The 17,233-nt window shown below is 48.0% G+C and overlaps 1 protein-coding gene across 1 annotated transcript; it reads right to left on the bottom strand.

Annotated features, from left to right (window-relative positions):
- Positions 1 to 15,189: 15,189 nt before the first annotated feature.
- Positions 15,190 to 16,551, bottom strand: LOC119287710 (xyloglucan endotransglycosylase/hydrolase protein 8-like). Its single transcript, XM_037567304.1, has 2 exons — positions 16,194 to 16,551; positions 15,190 to 16,086 (listed from the first exon to the last, which is right to left on the bottom strand). The coding sequence occupies exons 1-2, from the start codon at positions 16,458 to 16,460 to the stop codon at positions 15,508 to 15,510; spliced, it is 846 nt and encodes a 281-aa protein (XP_037423201.1). The 5' UTR covers positions 16,461 to 16,551; the 3' UTR covers positions 15,190 to 15,507.
- Positions 16,552 to 17,233: the final 682 nt, after the last annotated feature.

Raw genomic sequence — 17,233 nt, 5'->3', positions numbered from 1 at the left:
ATCATCCCGCAACTAACTCATTAGTCATATTGCTTGCAAGGCTTATAGTGATGTGCATTACCGAGTGGGCCCAGAGATACCTCTCCGACAATCGGAGTGACAAATCCTAATCTCGAAATACGCCAACTCAACATGTACCTTCGGAGACACCTATAGAACTCCTTTATAATCACCCAGTTACGTTGTGACGTTTGGTAGCACACAAAGTGTTCCTCTGATAAACGGGAGTTGCATAATCTCATAGTCATAGGAACATGTATAGGTCATGAAGAAAGCAATAGCAACATACTAAACGATCAAGTGCTAAGCTAACGGAATGGGTCAAGTCAATCACATCATTCTTCTAATGATGTGATCCTGTTAATCAAATGACAACTCATGTCTATGGTTAGAAAACTTAACCATCTTTGGTTAATGAGCTAGTCAAGTAGAGGCATACTAGTGACACTATGTTTGTCTATGTATTCACACATGTATTATGTTTCCGGTTAATACAATTATAGCATGAATAATAAACATTTATCATGAAATAAGGAAATAAATAATAACTTTATTATTGCCTCTAGGGCATATTTCCTTCAGTCTCCCACTTGCACTAGAGTCAATAATCTAGTTCACATCGCCATGTGATTTAACATCAATATTCATATCTGTATGTGATTAATACCCATAGTTCACATCATCATGTGATCAACACCGAAAGGGTTTACTAGAGTCAATAATCTAGTTCACATCGCTATGTGATTAACACCCAAAGAGTACTTAGGTATGATCATGTTTTTCTTGTGAGAGAAGTTTAGTCAACGGGTCTGTCATATTCAGAGTTGTATGTATTTTGCAAATATTCTATGTCTACAATGCTCTGCACGGAGCTACTCTAGCTAATTGCTCCCACTTTCAATATGTATCCAGATTAAGACTTAAAGTCATCTGGACCAGTGCCAAAACTTGCATTGACGTAACCCTTTACGACGAACCTTTTGTCACCTCCATATCGAGAAATATATCCTTATTCCACTAAGGATAATATTGACCAATGTCCAGTGATCTAATCCTAAATCACTATTGTACTCCCTTGCCAAACTCAGAGTAAGGTATACAATAGGTCTGGTACACAACATAGCATACTTTATAGAACCTATGACTGAGGCATAGGGAATGAATTTTCATTCTCTTTCTATTTTCTGCCATGGTCGGGTTTTGAGTCTTACTCAACTTCACACCTTGCAACACAGGCAAGAACTCCTTCTTCGACTGTTCCATTTTGAACTACTTCAAAATCTTATCAAGGTATGTACTCATTGAAAAATCTTATCAAGCATCTTGATCTATCTCTATAGATCTTGATGCTCAATGTGTAAGCAGCTTCACTGAGGTCTTTCTTTGAAAAACTCCTTTCAAACACTCCTTTATGCTTTCCAGAAAATTCTACATCATTTCCGATCAATAATATGTCATTCACATATACTTATCAGAAATGTTGTAGTGCTCCCACTCACTTTCTTGTAAATATAGGCCTTTCCAAAAGTCTATATAAAACCAAATGCTTTGATCAACTCATCAAAGCGTATATTCCAACTCCGAGATGCTTGCACCAGTCCATTGATGGATCGCTGGAGCTTGCACATTTTGTTAGCACCTTTCGGATCGACAAAACCTTCAGGTTGCATCATATACAACTCTTCTTCCAGAAATCCATTCAGGAATGCAGTTTTTGACATCCATTTGCCAGATTTCATAAAATGTGGCAATGGCTAACATGATTCGGATAGAGTTAAGCATCGTTACGAGTGAGAAAATCTCATCGTATTCAACACCTTTGAACTTGTCGAAAACCTTTCGCAACAAGTTGAGCTTTGAAGATAGTAACACTACTATCAGTGTCCGTCTTCCTCTTTGAAGATCCATTTATTTTCTATGGCTTGCCGATCATCGGGCAAGACAACCAAAGTCCATGCTTTGTTCTCATACATGGATCCCATCTCAGATTTCATGGCCTCAAGCCATTTCGCGGAATCTGGGCTCATCATCGCTTCCTCATAGTTCGTAGGTTCATTATGGTCTAGTTACATGACTTCCAGAATAGGATTACCGTACCACTCTGGTGCGGATCTTATTCTGGTTGACCTACGAGGTTCGGTAGTAACTTGATCTGAAGTTTCATGATCAATATCATTAGCTTCCTCACTAATTGGTGTAGTGGTCACTGGAACTGATTTCTGTGATGAACTACTTTCCAATTCGGGAGAAGGTACAATTACCTTATCAAGCTCTACTTTCCTCCCACTCACTTCTTTTGAGAGAAACTCCTTCTCTAGAAAGGATCCATCTTAGCAACGAATATCTTGCTTTCGGATATGTGATAGAAGGTGTACCCAATAGTTTCCTTTGGGTATTCTATGAAGACGCACTTCTCCGATTTGGGTTCGAGCTTATCAGGTTGAAACTTTTTCACATAAGCATCGCAGTCCCAAACTTCAAGAAACGACAACTTTAGTTTCTTGCCAAACCACAGTTCATAATGCATCGTCTCAAATGGATTTTGATGGTGCCCTATTTAAAGTGAATGCAACTGTCTCTAATGCATAACCCCAAAACGATAGTGGTAAATCGGTAAGAGACATCATATATTGCACTATATCCAATAAAGTACTGTTATGACGTTCGGACACACCATTAAGCCGTGGTGTTCCAAGTGGCATGAGTTTGTGAAACTATTCCACATTGTTTTAATTGAAGACCAAACTCGTAACTCAAATATTTGTCTCCATGATCAAATTGCAGAAACTTTATTTTCTTGTTACGATGATTCTCCACTTCACTCTAAAATTCTTTGAACTTTTCAAATGTTTCAGACTTGTGCTTCATTAAGTAGATATACTCATATCTGCTCAATTTATCTTGTGAAGGTCAGAAAATAACGATACCCGCCACGAGCATCAACACTCATTGGACCGCATACATCGGTATGTATTATTTCCAATAAGTCACTAGCTCGTTCCATTGTTCCGGAGAACGGAGTTTCAGTCATCTTGCCCAAAAGGCACGGTTCACAAGCATCAAATGATTCATAACCAAGAGATTCCAAAAATCCATCTTTATGAAGTTTCTTCATGCGCTTTACACCGATATGACCCAAATGGCAGTGCCACAAATAAGTTGCGCTATCATTATCAACTTTGCATCTTTTGGCATCAATATTATGAATATGTGTATCACTACGATCGAGATCCAACAAACTATTTTCATTGGGTGTATGACCATCGAAGGCTTTATTCATGTAAACAGAATAACAATTATTCTCTGACTTTAAATGAATAATTGTATTGCAATAAACATGATCAAATCATATCCATGCTCAACGCAAACGCCAAATAACATTTATTTAGGTTCAGCACTAATCTCGAAAGTGTAGGGATAGTGTGATGATGATCATATCAATCTTGGAACTACTTCCAACACACATCGTCACTTCACCCTCAACTAGTCTCTGTTTATTCTGTAACTCCTGTTTCGAGTTACTAAGCTTAGTAACGGAACAAGTATCAAATACTCAGGGGCTACTATAAACACTAGTAAGGTACACATCAATAACCTGTATATCAAATATACCCTTGTTCACTCTGCCATCCTTCTTATCCACCAAATATTCAGGGTATTTCCGTTTCCAGTGACCATTTCCTTTACAGTGTAAGCACTCAGTTTTAGGCTTTGGTTCAGCTTTGGGCTTCTTTGTGGGAGTGACAACTTGCTTGTCCTTCTACTTGAAGTTCCTCTTTCTTTCCCTTTGTCCTTTTTTTGAAACTAGTGATCTTGTCAACCATCAACACTTGATGCTCTTTCTTGATTTCTACCTTCGTCGATTTCAACATCATGAAGAGCTGGGGAATCGTTTTCGTCATCCCTTGCATACTATAGTTCATCACAAAGTTCTACTAACTTGGTGATGGTGACTAGAGAACTCTGTCAATCACTATCTTATCTGGAAGATTAACTCCCACTTGATTCAAGCGATTGTAGTACCCAGACAATCTGAGCACATGCTCACTAGTTGAGCGATTCTCCTCCATCTTTTAGCCATAGAACTTGTTGGAGACTTCATATCTCTCAACTCGGGTATTTGCTTGAAATATTAACTTCAACTCCTGGATCATCTCATATGGTCTATGACGTTCAGAACGTCTTTGAAGTACCGATTCTAAGCCGTTAAGCATGGTGCACTAAACTATCAAGTAGTCATCATATTGAGCTAGCCAAACGTTCATAACGTCTGCATCTGCTCCTGCAATAGGTCTGTCACCTAGCGGTGCATCAAGGACATAATTCTTCTGTGCAGCAATAAGGATAAACCTCAGATCATGGATCCAATCCGCATCATTGCTACTAACATCTTTCAACACAATTTTCTCTAGAAACATATCAAAATAAATATATGAAAGCAACAACGCAAGCTATTGATCTACAACATAATTTGCAAAATACTACCAGGACTAAGTTCATGATAAATTTAAGTTCAATTAATCATATTACTTAAGAACTCCCACTTAGACAGACATCTCTCTAGTCATCTAAGTGATCACGTGATCCAAATCAACTAAACTATGTCCGATCATCATGTGAGATGGAGTAGTTTCAATGGTGAACATCACTATGTTGATCATATCTACTATATGATTCACGTTCGACCTTTCGGTCTCCGTGTTCCGAGGCCATATCTGTATATGCTAGGCTCGTCAAGTTTAACCTGAGTATTCCGTGTGTGCAATTGTTTTGCACCCGTTGTATTTGAACGTAGAGCCTATCACACCCGATCATCACGTGGTGTCTCAGCATGAAGAACTTTCGCAATGGTGCATACTCAGGGAGAACACTTCTTGATAATTTAGTGAGAGATCATCTTAAAATGCTACCGTCAATCAAAGCAAGATAAGATGCATAAAGGATAAACATCACATGCAATCAATATAAGTGATATGATATGGCCATCATCATCTTGTGCTTGTGATCTCCATCTCCGAAGCACCGTCGTGATCACCATCGTCACCGGCGCGACACCTTGATCTCCATCGTAGCATCGTTGTCGTTACGCCATCTATTGCTTCTATGGCTATCGCTACCGCTTAGTGATAAAGTAAAGCAATTACAGGGCATTTGCATTTCATACAATAAAGCGACAACCATATGTCTCCTGCCAGTTGCCGATAACTTCGGTTACAAAACATGATCATCTCATACAATAAAATATAGCATCACGTCTTGACCATATCACATCACAACATGCCCTGCAAAAAGAAGTTAGACGTCCTCTACTTTGTTGTTGCAAATTTTACGTGGCTTCTACGGGCTGAGCAAGAACCGTTCTTACCTACGCATCAAAATCATAATGATAGTTCGTCAAGTTAGTGCTGTTTTAACCTTCGCAAGGACCGGGCGTAGCCACACTTGGTTCAACTAAAGTTGGAGAAACAGACACCCGCTAGTCACCTGTGCGCAAAGCACGGCGGTAAAACCAGTCTCGCGTAAGCGTACGCGTAATATCGGTCCGGGCCGCTTCATCCAACAATACCGCTGAACCAAAGTATGACATGCTGGTAAGCAGTATGACTTGTATCGCCCACAACTCACTTGTGTTCTACTCGTGCATATAACATCAACGCATAAAAACCAGGCTCAGATGCCACTGTTGGGGAACGTAGTAATTTCAAAAAAATTCCTACGCACACGCAAGATCATGGTGATGCATAGCAACGAGAGGGGAGAGTGTAGTCCACGTACCCTCGTAGACCAAAAGCGGAAGCGTTATGACAATGCGGTTGATGTAGTCGTACGTCTTCACGATCCGACCGATCCAAGTACCGAACGTACGGCACCTCCGAGTTCAGCACACGTTCAGCTCGATGACGATCCCCGGACTCCGATCCAGCAGGGTGTCGGGGATGAGTTCCGTCAGCACGACGGCGTGGTGACGATGATGATATTCTACCGACGCAGGGCTTCGCCTAAGCACCGCTACAATATGACCGAGGTGGAATATGGTGGAGGGGGGCACCGCACACGGCTAAGGAACGATCACGAAGATCAATTTGTGTGTCTATGGGGTGCCCCCTACCCCTGTATATAAAGGAGTGGAGGAGGGGGAGGGCCGGCCCTCTCTATGGCGCGCCCTAGGGGAGTCCTACTCCCACCGAGAGTAGGATTCCCCCTTTCCTAGTAGAACTAGGAGCCCTTCCATGTAGTAGGAGTAGGAGAGAAGGAAAGGGAAGAGAGAAGGGAAGGGAAGAGAGAAGGGAAGGAAGGAGGGGGCGCAGCCCCTCCCCCTAGTCCAATTCGGACTAGGCCTTGGGGGGCGCGCGGCCTGCCCTAGGCAGCCCCTCTCTCTTTCCCGTATGGCCCAATAAGGCCCAATACTTCTCCCCGCGAATTCCCGTAACTCTCTGGTACTCCGAAAAATACCTGAATCGCTCAGAACCTTTCCGAAGTCCGAATATAGTCGTCCAATATATCGATCTTTACGTCTTGGCCATTTCGAGACTCCTAGTCATGTCCCCGATCTCATCCGGGACTCCGAACTCCTTCGGTACATCAAAACTCATAAACTCATAATAAAACTGTCATCGAAACCTTAAGCGTGCGGACCCTACGGGTTCGAGAACTATGTAGACATGACCGAGACACGTCTCCAGTCAATAACCAATGGCGGAACCTGGATGCTCATATTGGCTCCCACATATTCTACGAAGATCTTTATCGGTCAAACCGCATAACAACATACGTTGTTCCCTTTGTCATCGGCACGTTACTTGCCCGAGATTCGATCGTCGGTATCTCAATACCTAGTTCAATCTCGTTACCGACAAGTCTCTTTACTCGTTCCATAATGCATCATCCCGCAATTAACTCATTAGTCACATTGCTTGCAAGGCTTATAGTGATGTGCATTACCGAGTGGGCCCAGAGATACCTCTCTGACAATCGGAGTGACAAATCCTAATCTCGAAATACGCCAACTCAACATGTACCTTCGGAGACACCTGTAGAGCTCTTTTATAATCACCCAGTTACGTTGTGACGTTTGGTAGCACACAAAGTGTTCCTCCGGTAAATGGGAGTTGCATAATCTCATAGTCATAGGAACATGTATAAGTCATGAAGAAAGCAATAGCAACATACTAAACGATCAAGTGCTAAGCTAACGGAATGGGTCAAGTCAATCACATCATTCTTCTAATGATGTGATCCCGTTAATCAAATGACAACTCATGTCTATGGTTAGGAAACTTAACCATCTTTGATTAACGAGCTAGTCAAGTAGAGGCATACTAGTGACACTTTGTTTGTCTATGTATTCACACATGTATTATGTTTCCGGTTAATACAATTATAGCATGAATAATAAACATTTATAATGAAATAAGGAAATAAATAATAACTTTATTATTGCCTCTAGGGCATATTTCCTTCACGGCATACCCTCGCCAAGGCCAAGAAGACGTACAAGCCGGACACGCTGACGCCGGGCGCGTCCAACGGGCGACCGGACGGCAACAAGGGGGCCAAGAAGGCGAAACACGCCGAAATGGCTGCCGTGCGCGTGCAAGAGTCCATCGAGCATTGCCTTGTCGACGTAAAGGCCTGTGCTGCCCTGCAGGAAGAAAAAACCGAGGCACGGTGGTCGGCGTTGATGACGAACAGCGCCGTCAAGCTCGGCTTGCTCTGAACCAACGTCGCCGCAAAGAAGAGGAACACCGATCTGGCTTTTCTGATGGGCGGGCGGAAATGCTCCAGAGCAGCAACGAGAAGCTCAAGACATGGTACCTGGAGGAACGCGGCCTCATCCTCAACCAGATACCGTCGGCGCCACCATCCCCGACGCCAACGCCAACGCCACTGCCAAGCCCGAGTGATGATGCCTCCGCGACGCCCAGCATCGAAGCCGCGCCGACGCCGCCCAGCGCAGAAGCCGCGCCGCCGCCGCCTAGCCCGCGCACGCTGATGCCGGAGGCCTACACCGCCGTTTGATGTGTCCCCTACGTGTCCTTTCTTTTTGTGTGCGGAACTTTTCATTTGATCGCCGAACTGTGGCGGTGATGATCGAACTGCTGCGCCCATCGCCGGATTATGGCATTTTTTTTGGAGCGGGAACGAAACAAGTTTGAATATGTGGTGCCTTGGGGGCGGCACCTGGGGGCGTGGCTGGGGCCTTGATCGCCCCCAGGGCCTAAAAATCGCCGGGTGAGCGGCCGAAAGATCGCCGACCTATGCGCTGGGGGCCGAACGAGTGGAGACGCTCTTAGACAATACTATAACCTTTTCTTGGATTGAATTATAATGATAATACCAAAATATGGAGTAAAGTGCGTCCTGGGCCCTAGAACTATGAAAATCATCATATAGATCTTCAAAGTGCAATATGTATAACATGCTGATCTTCAAACTATTTTAGAAGTGTCATATGAGTCTTCGAACAATTCTGGTGCCACGTAAGTACACGTTTGCACTTCAAAGGACCTTTGAGGATGAAGATGGCACTTTAATTTTTAGACTCGGAGTAACTTCCGATCTAGAGCTACCCAGATTGAGTGAATTGCACGTACAGTCCCTGTACTCGCTGGTTCGGTCCAGAACGGTCCTGGAACTTGCGCGTTGCCTCGTTACGATCCTGCTACTTGTGAAACTGGTCCATCGATGGTCCTGCGGCAGGCCCACGTGCGTACACGACTACATGTCTTGCCACATCAGCACAGGCCGACACGGGCCGATTCAGTTTCTCCTAACCCGAGCGAGAAAAGAGGAAATCCCCCCATTCGATCCCAAATCGCTAACCCTACAACCCCCGCTGCCGGAGGCGGCGGTGGCGCGAGACCTCCGGTAGCTCCGTTTCTGGCCCCGGCAAGAATAAGAGTCCTTCGGGCCGAGGCAGTGTTGTCCCAACCTGTGCCGGCTAGATCAGGAGCAGGCAGCGCCCGTCCTCCTTGCCAGCATTCCAACCTTTGGCAGAGGCACCACCACCTTGAGCACCTTCCGGTCGATGCACGATTCACGCATCAATGCATTGACCTGCACTTCCCACCTTTCGGAGGGCAGCTCGATGTCAATCAGCTCGCCGTGAAGCTCCTTCAGCACACCCATGTCGAAGTCCGGCTCACACACACCGTCAGGGAGGCCTTCATTGCGCGCGTGGCTCGACTCCGGCCGGAGACATGGTGGCTCTCCGCGGCGCCACACCTTCTGCGGGAAACCCTCCCGTGCACGCCGACGGTGGACGATCGAATCGCGGGCGTGGGCCACTATTCGGATTGCTTTGCCTCCGCCTGCACAGGAAGCGGCGCTTGTGCTCTAGCCGGGGCGGGTCACGGCTGGGATTCAGGCTGCAAGTGGGACTATATGTGGAAGTCCCACCATAATCCACCTCGTCCCAGTACAGTTTGATGTTGAAAAAGTGGGCATCCCACCAAAACTAACATAGATTAAGTGGCAATAGGTGGGATTCCCACTTAACAAAGTAGAGCAGTTAACTAAGCAGCAGTAGTACGCGTAACATCTCGGAGATCCTACGGGAGAGAGAGGAGAGGGAGATGAGAGGAGGGGGGAAAGGGAAATAGCAGGGGGCAGAGGGGCGGCGGCGGCCGCCGCCTCCGGTGGCTCACCGGACGGAGGTTCGGCGCGTGACTGTTGGGACTCAGGCAATGGGATGAAGAGCTGCTCGGGGCGGGGAGGCGACTCAGGCAGGAGCTGGCAGCGGGCGGCGGCGCGGCCGGGCCCTGATGGGCATGGCTCGATCTAAGGTCCTGCGTGTGGACGGGAAGACAGGGTCAATGGGCAGGGGCATGCGCCCTCCTGGCTCGATCTCGAGCGAAAGCGGGGCAGGGACCCTGAACGACGACTGCGTGAGGAGGAGGAAGCGGGGGCACGATGGGACTGGCGGTTGCGGGAGCTCGCTGCGGCTGCGTGGTAAGGTGGGCTCCCGATGGGAAAAGTGGGCTAGCCCGATTATCAATTTTTGTTTTCACTGGGAGCCCACTAAAGCAAATTAAGTGGGATGGGTTAATTAGTCCCACTTAATCCCACCTCCATAGCTTCGCCTCCGCCCGCATAAGAAGGAAGCGGCGCTCCTGATCCAGCTGGCACGGGCTGGGACAACACCGCTTCGGCCCGAAGGACTCCTATTCTTGCCGGGGATAGAAACGGAGCTACCGGAGGTCTCGCGCCGCCATCGCCGACGGCGGCGGCGGTGGTTCTAGGGTTAGCGATTTGGGATCGAATGGGGGGATTTCCTCTTTTCTCGCTCAGGTTAGGAGAAACTGAATTGGCCCGCGTTGGCCTGTGCTGATGTGGCAGGACATGTAGTCGTGTACGTACGTGGGCCTGCCGCAGGACCGTCGATGGACCAGTTTCGAAAGTAGCAGGATCGTAACGAGGCAACGCGCAAGTTCCAGGACCGTTCTGGACCAAACCAGCGAGTACAGGGACTGTACGTGCAATTCACTCATCTAGGAGCGATACCCGAACGAACGAATAGGCCGACTGCTAATGGCATTTCTAACTGATCCCTAAAAAGTAGTGGAGTATCCGGTTTAATATACTTCAGCAGAATATATATACTTTACTAAAATTTTACCGGACCAAGCCAATCCCCTAAAGTTAGCGAAGTAAAATTAAATTTGCATAAATTCAATCAAATTTCAACTGAAAGATGTATGCATTTAAAGATAAGTTCAACATAGATACTCTTCACAACCAAACATTAAACATAATTTTAAACTTCTAAACTACACTAAAAACTTAAACTAAACATGGTCGAAGTGAAGGTCGAGCCAGTCCTTCCGCGTGAGACTGCCCTCGGTGAGAGCCGGATCTGAGCCGATGTCATCGTCGTCATCGTCGCCGGGGAAGACGCTCCGCCACTTCTCGATATTGATCTCCTCCTCGCCGCCCTTCTTGCCGCCCTCGTCATCGGAGATGACGATAACTTTGTCGTCATTAACGAGAATATCGGCCGCTCCGCCTACACGAGCTCCGAGTACTGCCGGCGGAGGTCATCCATGCATGTAGGCCTTATCGGCGGCCTCCGCCTCGAGGCGCTCCCTTGCCTCACGGTCCTCCCGTGCCATCTGAGTGCTCACCACCCTCAGCTCCGGCGGACGAGGTAGACCAGAGCCGTACCGAAGGGGAAGTTGAGCGTCGCCCCACGGCCGTGGAGCTGGACCTGCCAACAATCGTACTCCATGGCAGCGAGCTCGACCCTGTGGAATGACCCGACCCGACATCCGCTTGTGGGTCTTCTGGTCGGTGATTTCCGCCAACCACGTACCTCACAACCGCTATCAGACGTCAAGGTAGGTCATCGTCAGCGGCCGCGGCGGAGGGAGCTCCGGGAAGTCCTCAAATCGGGTGAGGGTCGCAGCGGCGACTCGAGGAAGTGGCAGCGGACGAGGACCTGCGGGCATGGCAGCGTGGATCTGCGTTGCGGATCGGCGGAGGGGATCTTCGACCATCACGTCCGGCCATCAGGAGGAGAGGGGATGGCAGATCAGGAGGGGGATGCGATGTTGGCGGGACGAGGGGGAGAAAAGGAGGCGGATGAGAGGAAGAGAGAGGTGGAGAATTTTACTCCGCCGCCGCGATCCAGAGTAAATATAAGTGGAGAAATAGGATGAAGTAATTTTTTACTCCACTAACCGGTATAAGGGATAGGCTAGGTCGTTAGGAGAAAAAACTCAAATATACTCCCTCACGGCCGGATAAGGGATCCGTTAGAAGCACAACCCGTTTGCTACTGTTACACTACAAAAAAGCCCAAAACCCAAAGAAAAAACAAAACACCCTTGTGAATGGAATCACATAAATCGATTTGCCATCATATATAAAATGAAATTGCCTATTATGTAAAAAACATATATAACAAGTAAATCTGCCATCGTGTTCAAGATGGATCAAAACAAACAAAAACTTAACAAATACTCTCTCCATATCAAAATATAATTCGCCTTTTGACACTATCATAGTGTCAAAAACGTTTTATATTTTTATACACATGGAGTATGTTTTAAGCCGTTCTGGTACAAGCAAATTATTGTTCAACTTATGCTTGCCATTATTTCATATAAAACAAAAAATGGCAAAAAGGGAAATTTGAAAACAAGAATGTGAAAGAGTGTAATGAAAAAAGTTCACCATATGATCAAAATTAAAATGGTATACAATTTTTGTACAAGGCTCTATTCAACAAAGTTGCCATGTTTCAAAAATTATTTTGAAAAAAGAATTTATGATGTCGTGTGCGGTACAAGTTTCCATGGTGGTGTACACACAAAGGTGTAAAACAATATGTTTGCCATGGTTAATAAATTTTCCCATGGTCTAAACAAAAAAAAGTTTACCATGTTTAAACTAATATAATGTCCATGGTCCAAAATATAATTTTACCATGGTCTAAAACTATAGAAAAGTAGCCATGGTTCAATTTTTTTGCCATGGTTGAAAAATATATAAATTTGCCATTTTATGAAGTATGAATTTTCCATGGCTAAAGCAAAAAAAATGCCATGGTCAAGAAAATAAATTTGCCATGGTTGAAAAGTAAATTTGCCATGTCTAAACAATGATTTTTTCATGGTTCAAAAAATTAAAAAATGCTATGCTCAGATAAAATAACCTTGCCATGGTTAAAAAGGAGTAAATTTGCCATGGCCAAAAATAAATTTGCCATGGCCAAAAATAAATTTGCCATGATATAGTACTAAAACAAATAATCTTTACCTAATAATAAAGCAAATTGGGTTTCTTTCGTCCGTCATGGCATTTTTCAGAAAAGTTCCTCTATTTCAGAGAATTCAACCCGCAGTCTTGTTTTAAGTTAAAACGAATGTTTTTTCATATTTTACACAAAAATCCATGTGTTTTGTTGAAATCAACCCGCAGTCCGGATTTAAGTCACACCCGAACCGTTATTTTACATTTTTCGAAACCCCCCATGATGTTTTAGGTAATTCATCCGCGGATCATATTTAAGTCAAACAATGTTTTTTAAAATCATCCATATCTTTTAAACCATAACTCCGATTTGAACATGTTATATATGAAATTTGATTAGAAAAATATGTAGAATATGAATATGAGATTATTTTCACCTGTTAAGTATTTTTAAATATTATTTTGGAATATATTTAAGTCAAATAAATGATTTTATAAATTATCGGTATCTTTTAAACCGTAACTTCGATTTTAACTTATTATATATGAAATTTTATTAAAAAATATGTGAAATCTAAATTTGATGTTAATTTTACCTGTTAAATATTTCTAAAATATCGTTGGGAGCAAACTTATAATTTATAGCGTAAGATCTATTTTCCTTTCGTAACGGCGGCGACCCGGATTGCAAATAAACACGCCACTATAACAATATAGGAAAAAGAAAACATCGATAACTATGCATGCATACCTCTGAAAAATATCGCAGGGGAAAACAACAGATTTCTCATCGCGAGAGTGAGAGAAAGCGAGAGAGAGAGAGAGAGAGAGAGAGGGAGGGAGGGAGAGGGGAGGAGAGAGGGAGAGAGAGAGACGCCTTAGGATTAAACATATTCAAACACATTTTTTTGTTTTGTGTGAACACCGAGGTCATTGCCGGCGAGGGTGAGAAGGAGGATAAGCGGCAACACAAATATGATGCCTCTCAAAAATAAAGGAGGTGGACCTATTGTGGTCTTGGGTGATGGTTGTTGGGTTAAGAGTGTGTGTTATGTTTTCTCTCCCATTGCAACACACGGGCTCTTTTGCTAGTGATCTCTAAATGCTGGGTCGCCGGGAACGTGACTGTTTCTGACGGGGATGGAGCATCACGAGCAAGGTAGTTGCCATCGGCGTCAAGGATGTGGCGACAAGATAGGGCGGGGACGTGAACTTGGCAGTCGACGTACGTCACTGTTGCCAGCCACGTGAGCACGCCGGCGATGTGGCGAGCAACCGGGCGGATCACACCGGCGGCTATGAGTTTGGGGTTACAGTAATTGAGAATCACCTGAACTACCCCCCCCCCGGCCGCCTCCTCGAGCGGGGCTACCGGGGTGGCCTCTCCTTCCCTCGCCGCCTAAGCCCCGTTCCACCTGCCCCTCCCCCTCCCCCGCCGTTGTCACCGGCTGGCGCGGCCGGGCGCTTGCCCGCGCGGCGTCATTTTGGCCCGCGGTGGCGGCCCCCTTCTTCTTCCCGGCGCAGATCCTAGCTCGGGCAAGCGTCTCCGGAGGCGGTGTGGTTTGGCTGGTGGTGCTCCGGTGTAGGTTGTACGGTGGGCGTGGCGGCGGCACGGCCCCTTGGCAGCTGTGGCGGGGGTTGACCATCGGCGCCCCGAAAGCCCAGAACCGGGCCCTCTGGGCCTGACCTGGGTCATGGCGAGCCGACCTGGACTCCTGCAGGTCGCCTCCGGCTGGAGCCGGCGAGCTACAGGCGACGTGGGGCGGCGGCTACTGTGCTGCAGCGCGGCGGCGGGAGCGTAGCGGGCCTGATCTGGACCAGGCAAAGCAGTTGGCCTAGTGTGCTCCTGCTCTTTGCGTCCTGTCTGCTACCGCGTGAGCCGGTGGAGGTTGTCCCCTCCCACGTGGCTGCGGTACTGCCGACCCCTATCTACGGTGGCTTCGTTTTGGTCTGGCCGGCCTTGCAGCGTCTGCTGTCGTGAGAGGGCACTAGTATCTTCGTGACTGTGGTGGCACATGTTGGCGAGTGGAAGGCAAGGTGGAGTCCACGATTGGTCCTGGGTTGTGGGTGTGAGGGGTCAGGAGAAACCCCTGTAGGGTCTGCCCGGCACTGGCGCGGTGACGCCTGTGGGCGCTACCATCATTCTTGAAGGGCGTCGGGAGTCCTCCTCCACCGATTCCATCCGTGTACCGGGAGAAATCCTAGGATTCGTCCGGGCAGCAGCGTCATCGTCGTCGCAGTTCTTCTTGAAGGTGTTGCTTGATACACGGCAATTCGGGGGCATAAGAGTGTGGTGGAATTCTTGGAGGGCGCATCTGTTGCGGGATACTACAACTTTCGTTGATTCGGTGCTTTTGGCATTTTTTTCTCTTGCCTTTTTTTTCTTTGGGTATGATTGTGGTTTTTGCCCCGTGTTGGACTCTATGGTGTATCGGGGGTTGCTATATTAATATAGCGGGGCCAAAGGCTATTTCGAGATATTTGGCAAAGGGAAACAATGGAAAGGACGCTCCTTTGAGATTCGGTTTTGCCAGCTGTCGCATACAGAACAGGGCCTCCACATTGGCTGCCTACGATCCAGGTCGTATGTGATTTTTCTATCTCACGGTATAGTTTATGCTTCGTTTGTACCTGGTCGAGACTGACACCATGTGCAGGTGCCGGACTGCCGGTAGGAGATCAAGAACAGCAGTACATGGGAATGGGAGGCAAAATGGCAGATCATCAGTGGTGAGCCAAGAAACCACAGGTAAACTAGAACAATCGGTACGTCCGGGAATCATCAGTGGACGACGGCGACGAATCAGTCGGTCATCAGTTGCGGGAGCATTCGGCGGGGAATCCCTGCGGGAACCGCCAGCCGTCCTGGCAGTAGTCGTAGTGCATGTAGTTCCTCCTGGCCCAGGCGACGGTGCCCTGCTCGGCGGCGCTGGGCTGGCGCTTCATCCAGCGGTCGGTGCCGGCGGGGCAGGAGAGCGGGCGGCCGTCGCCGGCGGGCACGCAGGCGTCCGCGGAGTAGCCGCGGTAGGAGACGACGAAGGGCGCGGCGGACCAGTCCACCTTCACCTTGCCCTGCTCCGTCGCCCAGTAGCTGCCGTCCCAGAGCGTGGCGTGCACCGACATGGGCTGCCCGCCCGGGTAGGGCAGGTCGGCGTAGCGCTTGAAGGAGCGGAGGAAGAGGTCGTCCACCTTGAAGATGATGTTTCGGTCGTTCCAGATGATGGTGTAGGTGTGGTAGTCGGCGGCCGGGTCGAACCAGAGGTAGAACTGCTGCTCCTTCTTGCCATCGCCGTTGGCCCACACGTTGGTGTTGAGCACCACGGGTTGACCGGTGCTGTTGCCCATGAACTCCATGTCGATCTCGTCATGCCCGGGGCCGTCGCCCGACGAGAGCTGCACCAAATCGATCCCGTAGCAACGCCGGCGCCGTCAGTCGAATGTCAACTACAGATATATATTCTGTTCTGTGCTCGATTCGAAATGAAACGAATACTACGTACGTAGAAGGAGGCGACGGTGCCGGCGGAGTTGCCGGGGATGAGCTTGATCTGGACGCTGAACTGGCCGTAGAGGTAGCTGCGCCTGGAGCGGAAGGCGGCGCCGGACTGGCGGTAGAGGAGGAGCGACGCCACCTGCTGCCCCCGCGCGTCGTAGCCCGCGCGCACGTTGCCCTCCGTGGCGAACTCCTCGTACAGCCACGAGTCCGCGGCCGCCAGCAGCGCCAGCGCCAGGGCCACGGCGGCGGACATGGCAGCCCGGCCCGCCATGGTCGACGGTGCTCTGCTTCCCGGGGGAGACGAGGACGAGGAGGCCAATGGAGAGCGAGACGAGTATGGTTAGTGCGGTCGGTGCGGTGCGCGCGGCGGCCAGGCAAGCTAGCACGGCACGGGAAGTGGCTTTTATAGCGCTCTTGTCCGATGCTCAGCTCTGGGCAGGGTGCAAACGTTGTGTGGATGCGCGAGCGCCGAGTGGCGACGCGTCCCCGTGACGACGACCGGCCATCCATTGCGGTTCGCCACTAGGGTAGGGTTGAGCGCTCCGCCTGCGCCAATCGGGCAGACGAGGTATAACCGTGGGAGCGATTGCGCCTTTCCTTGCTGGGCATGGGCAAGCGTGTACTCATGCTCGCGGGAGTAGCGGAGGCGGTGGTTCACGCGTCGTCGGGCTGCCGTCGGTGTCTTTTGCACGGGACATATACTCTCCCTCGCTTTCAGGCTTCCCGCGCGCGGGCGGATACGGCGGGAGTCGGTGCCCTGTGCGTGTCAGGTAGACGGTGGGAGCGGGGATGGACCGACGCGCGGTGGACGATAAGGCGCGTGACGTGTACAATGACAAGTTGTGTAATTTAATTGAATTAGTTGTTTGATTTTCTTTCTTTATGATGAAATTTGCTTTTTTTTGAGAAGGGAATTTTCTTTCTTCTTGAAGGGTAATATCAATGGGGCGCGCTACGCAAGCTGTCCGATTCGATGATACGAGATGTTCATACTGTTTATTTTTTTTCTTTATTATCTCTGCAACAAGTCTCTTGTTGCAAAAC

The sequence above is a fragment of the Triticum dicoccoides genome, chromosome 4A (genome assembly GCF_002162155.2).
Source record: "Triticum dicoccoides isolate Atlit2015 ecotype Zavitan chromosome 4A, WEW_v2.0, whole genome shotgun sequence".
Taxonomy (NCBI): Eukaryota; Viridiplantae; Streptophyta; class Magnoliopsida; order Poales; family Poaceae; genus Triticum; species Triticum dicoccoides.
This window is presented reverse-complemented; position numbering and strand designations above follow the sequence as displayed.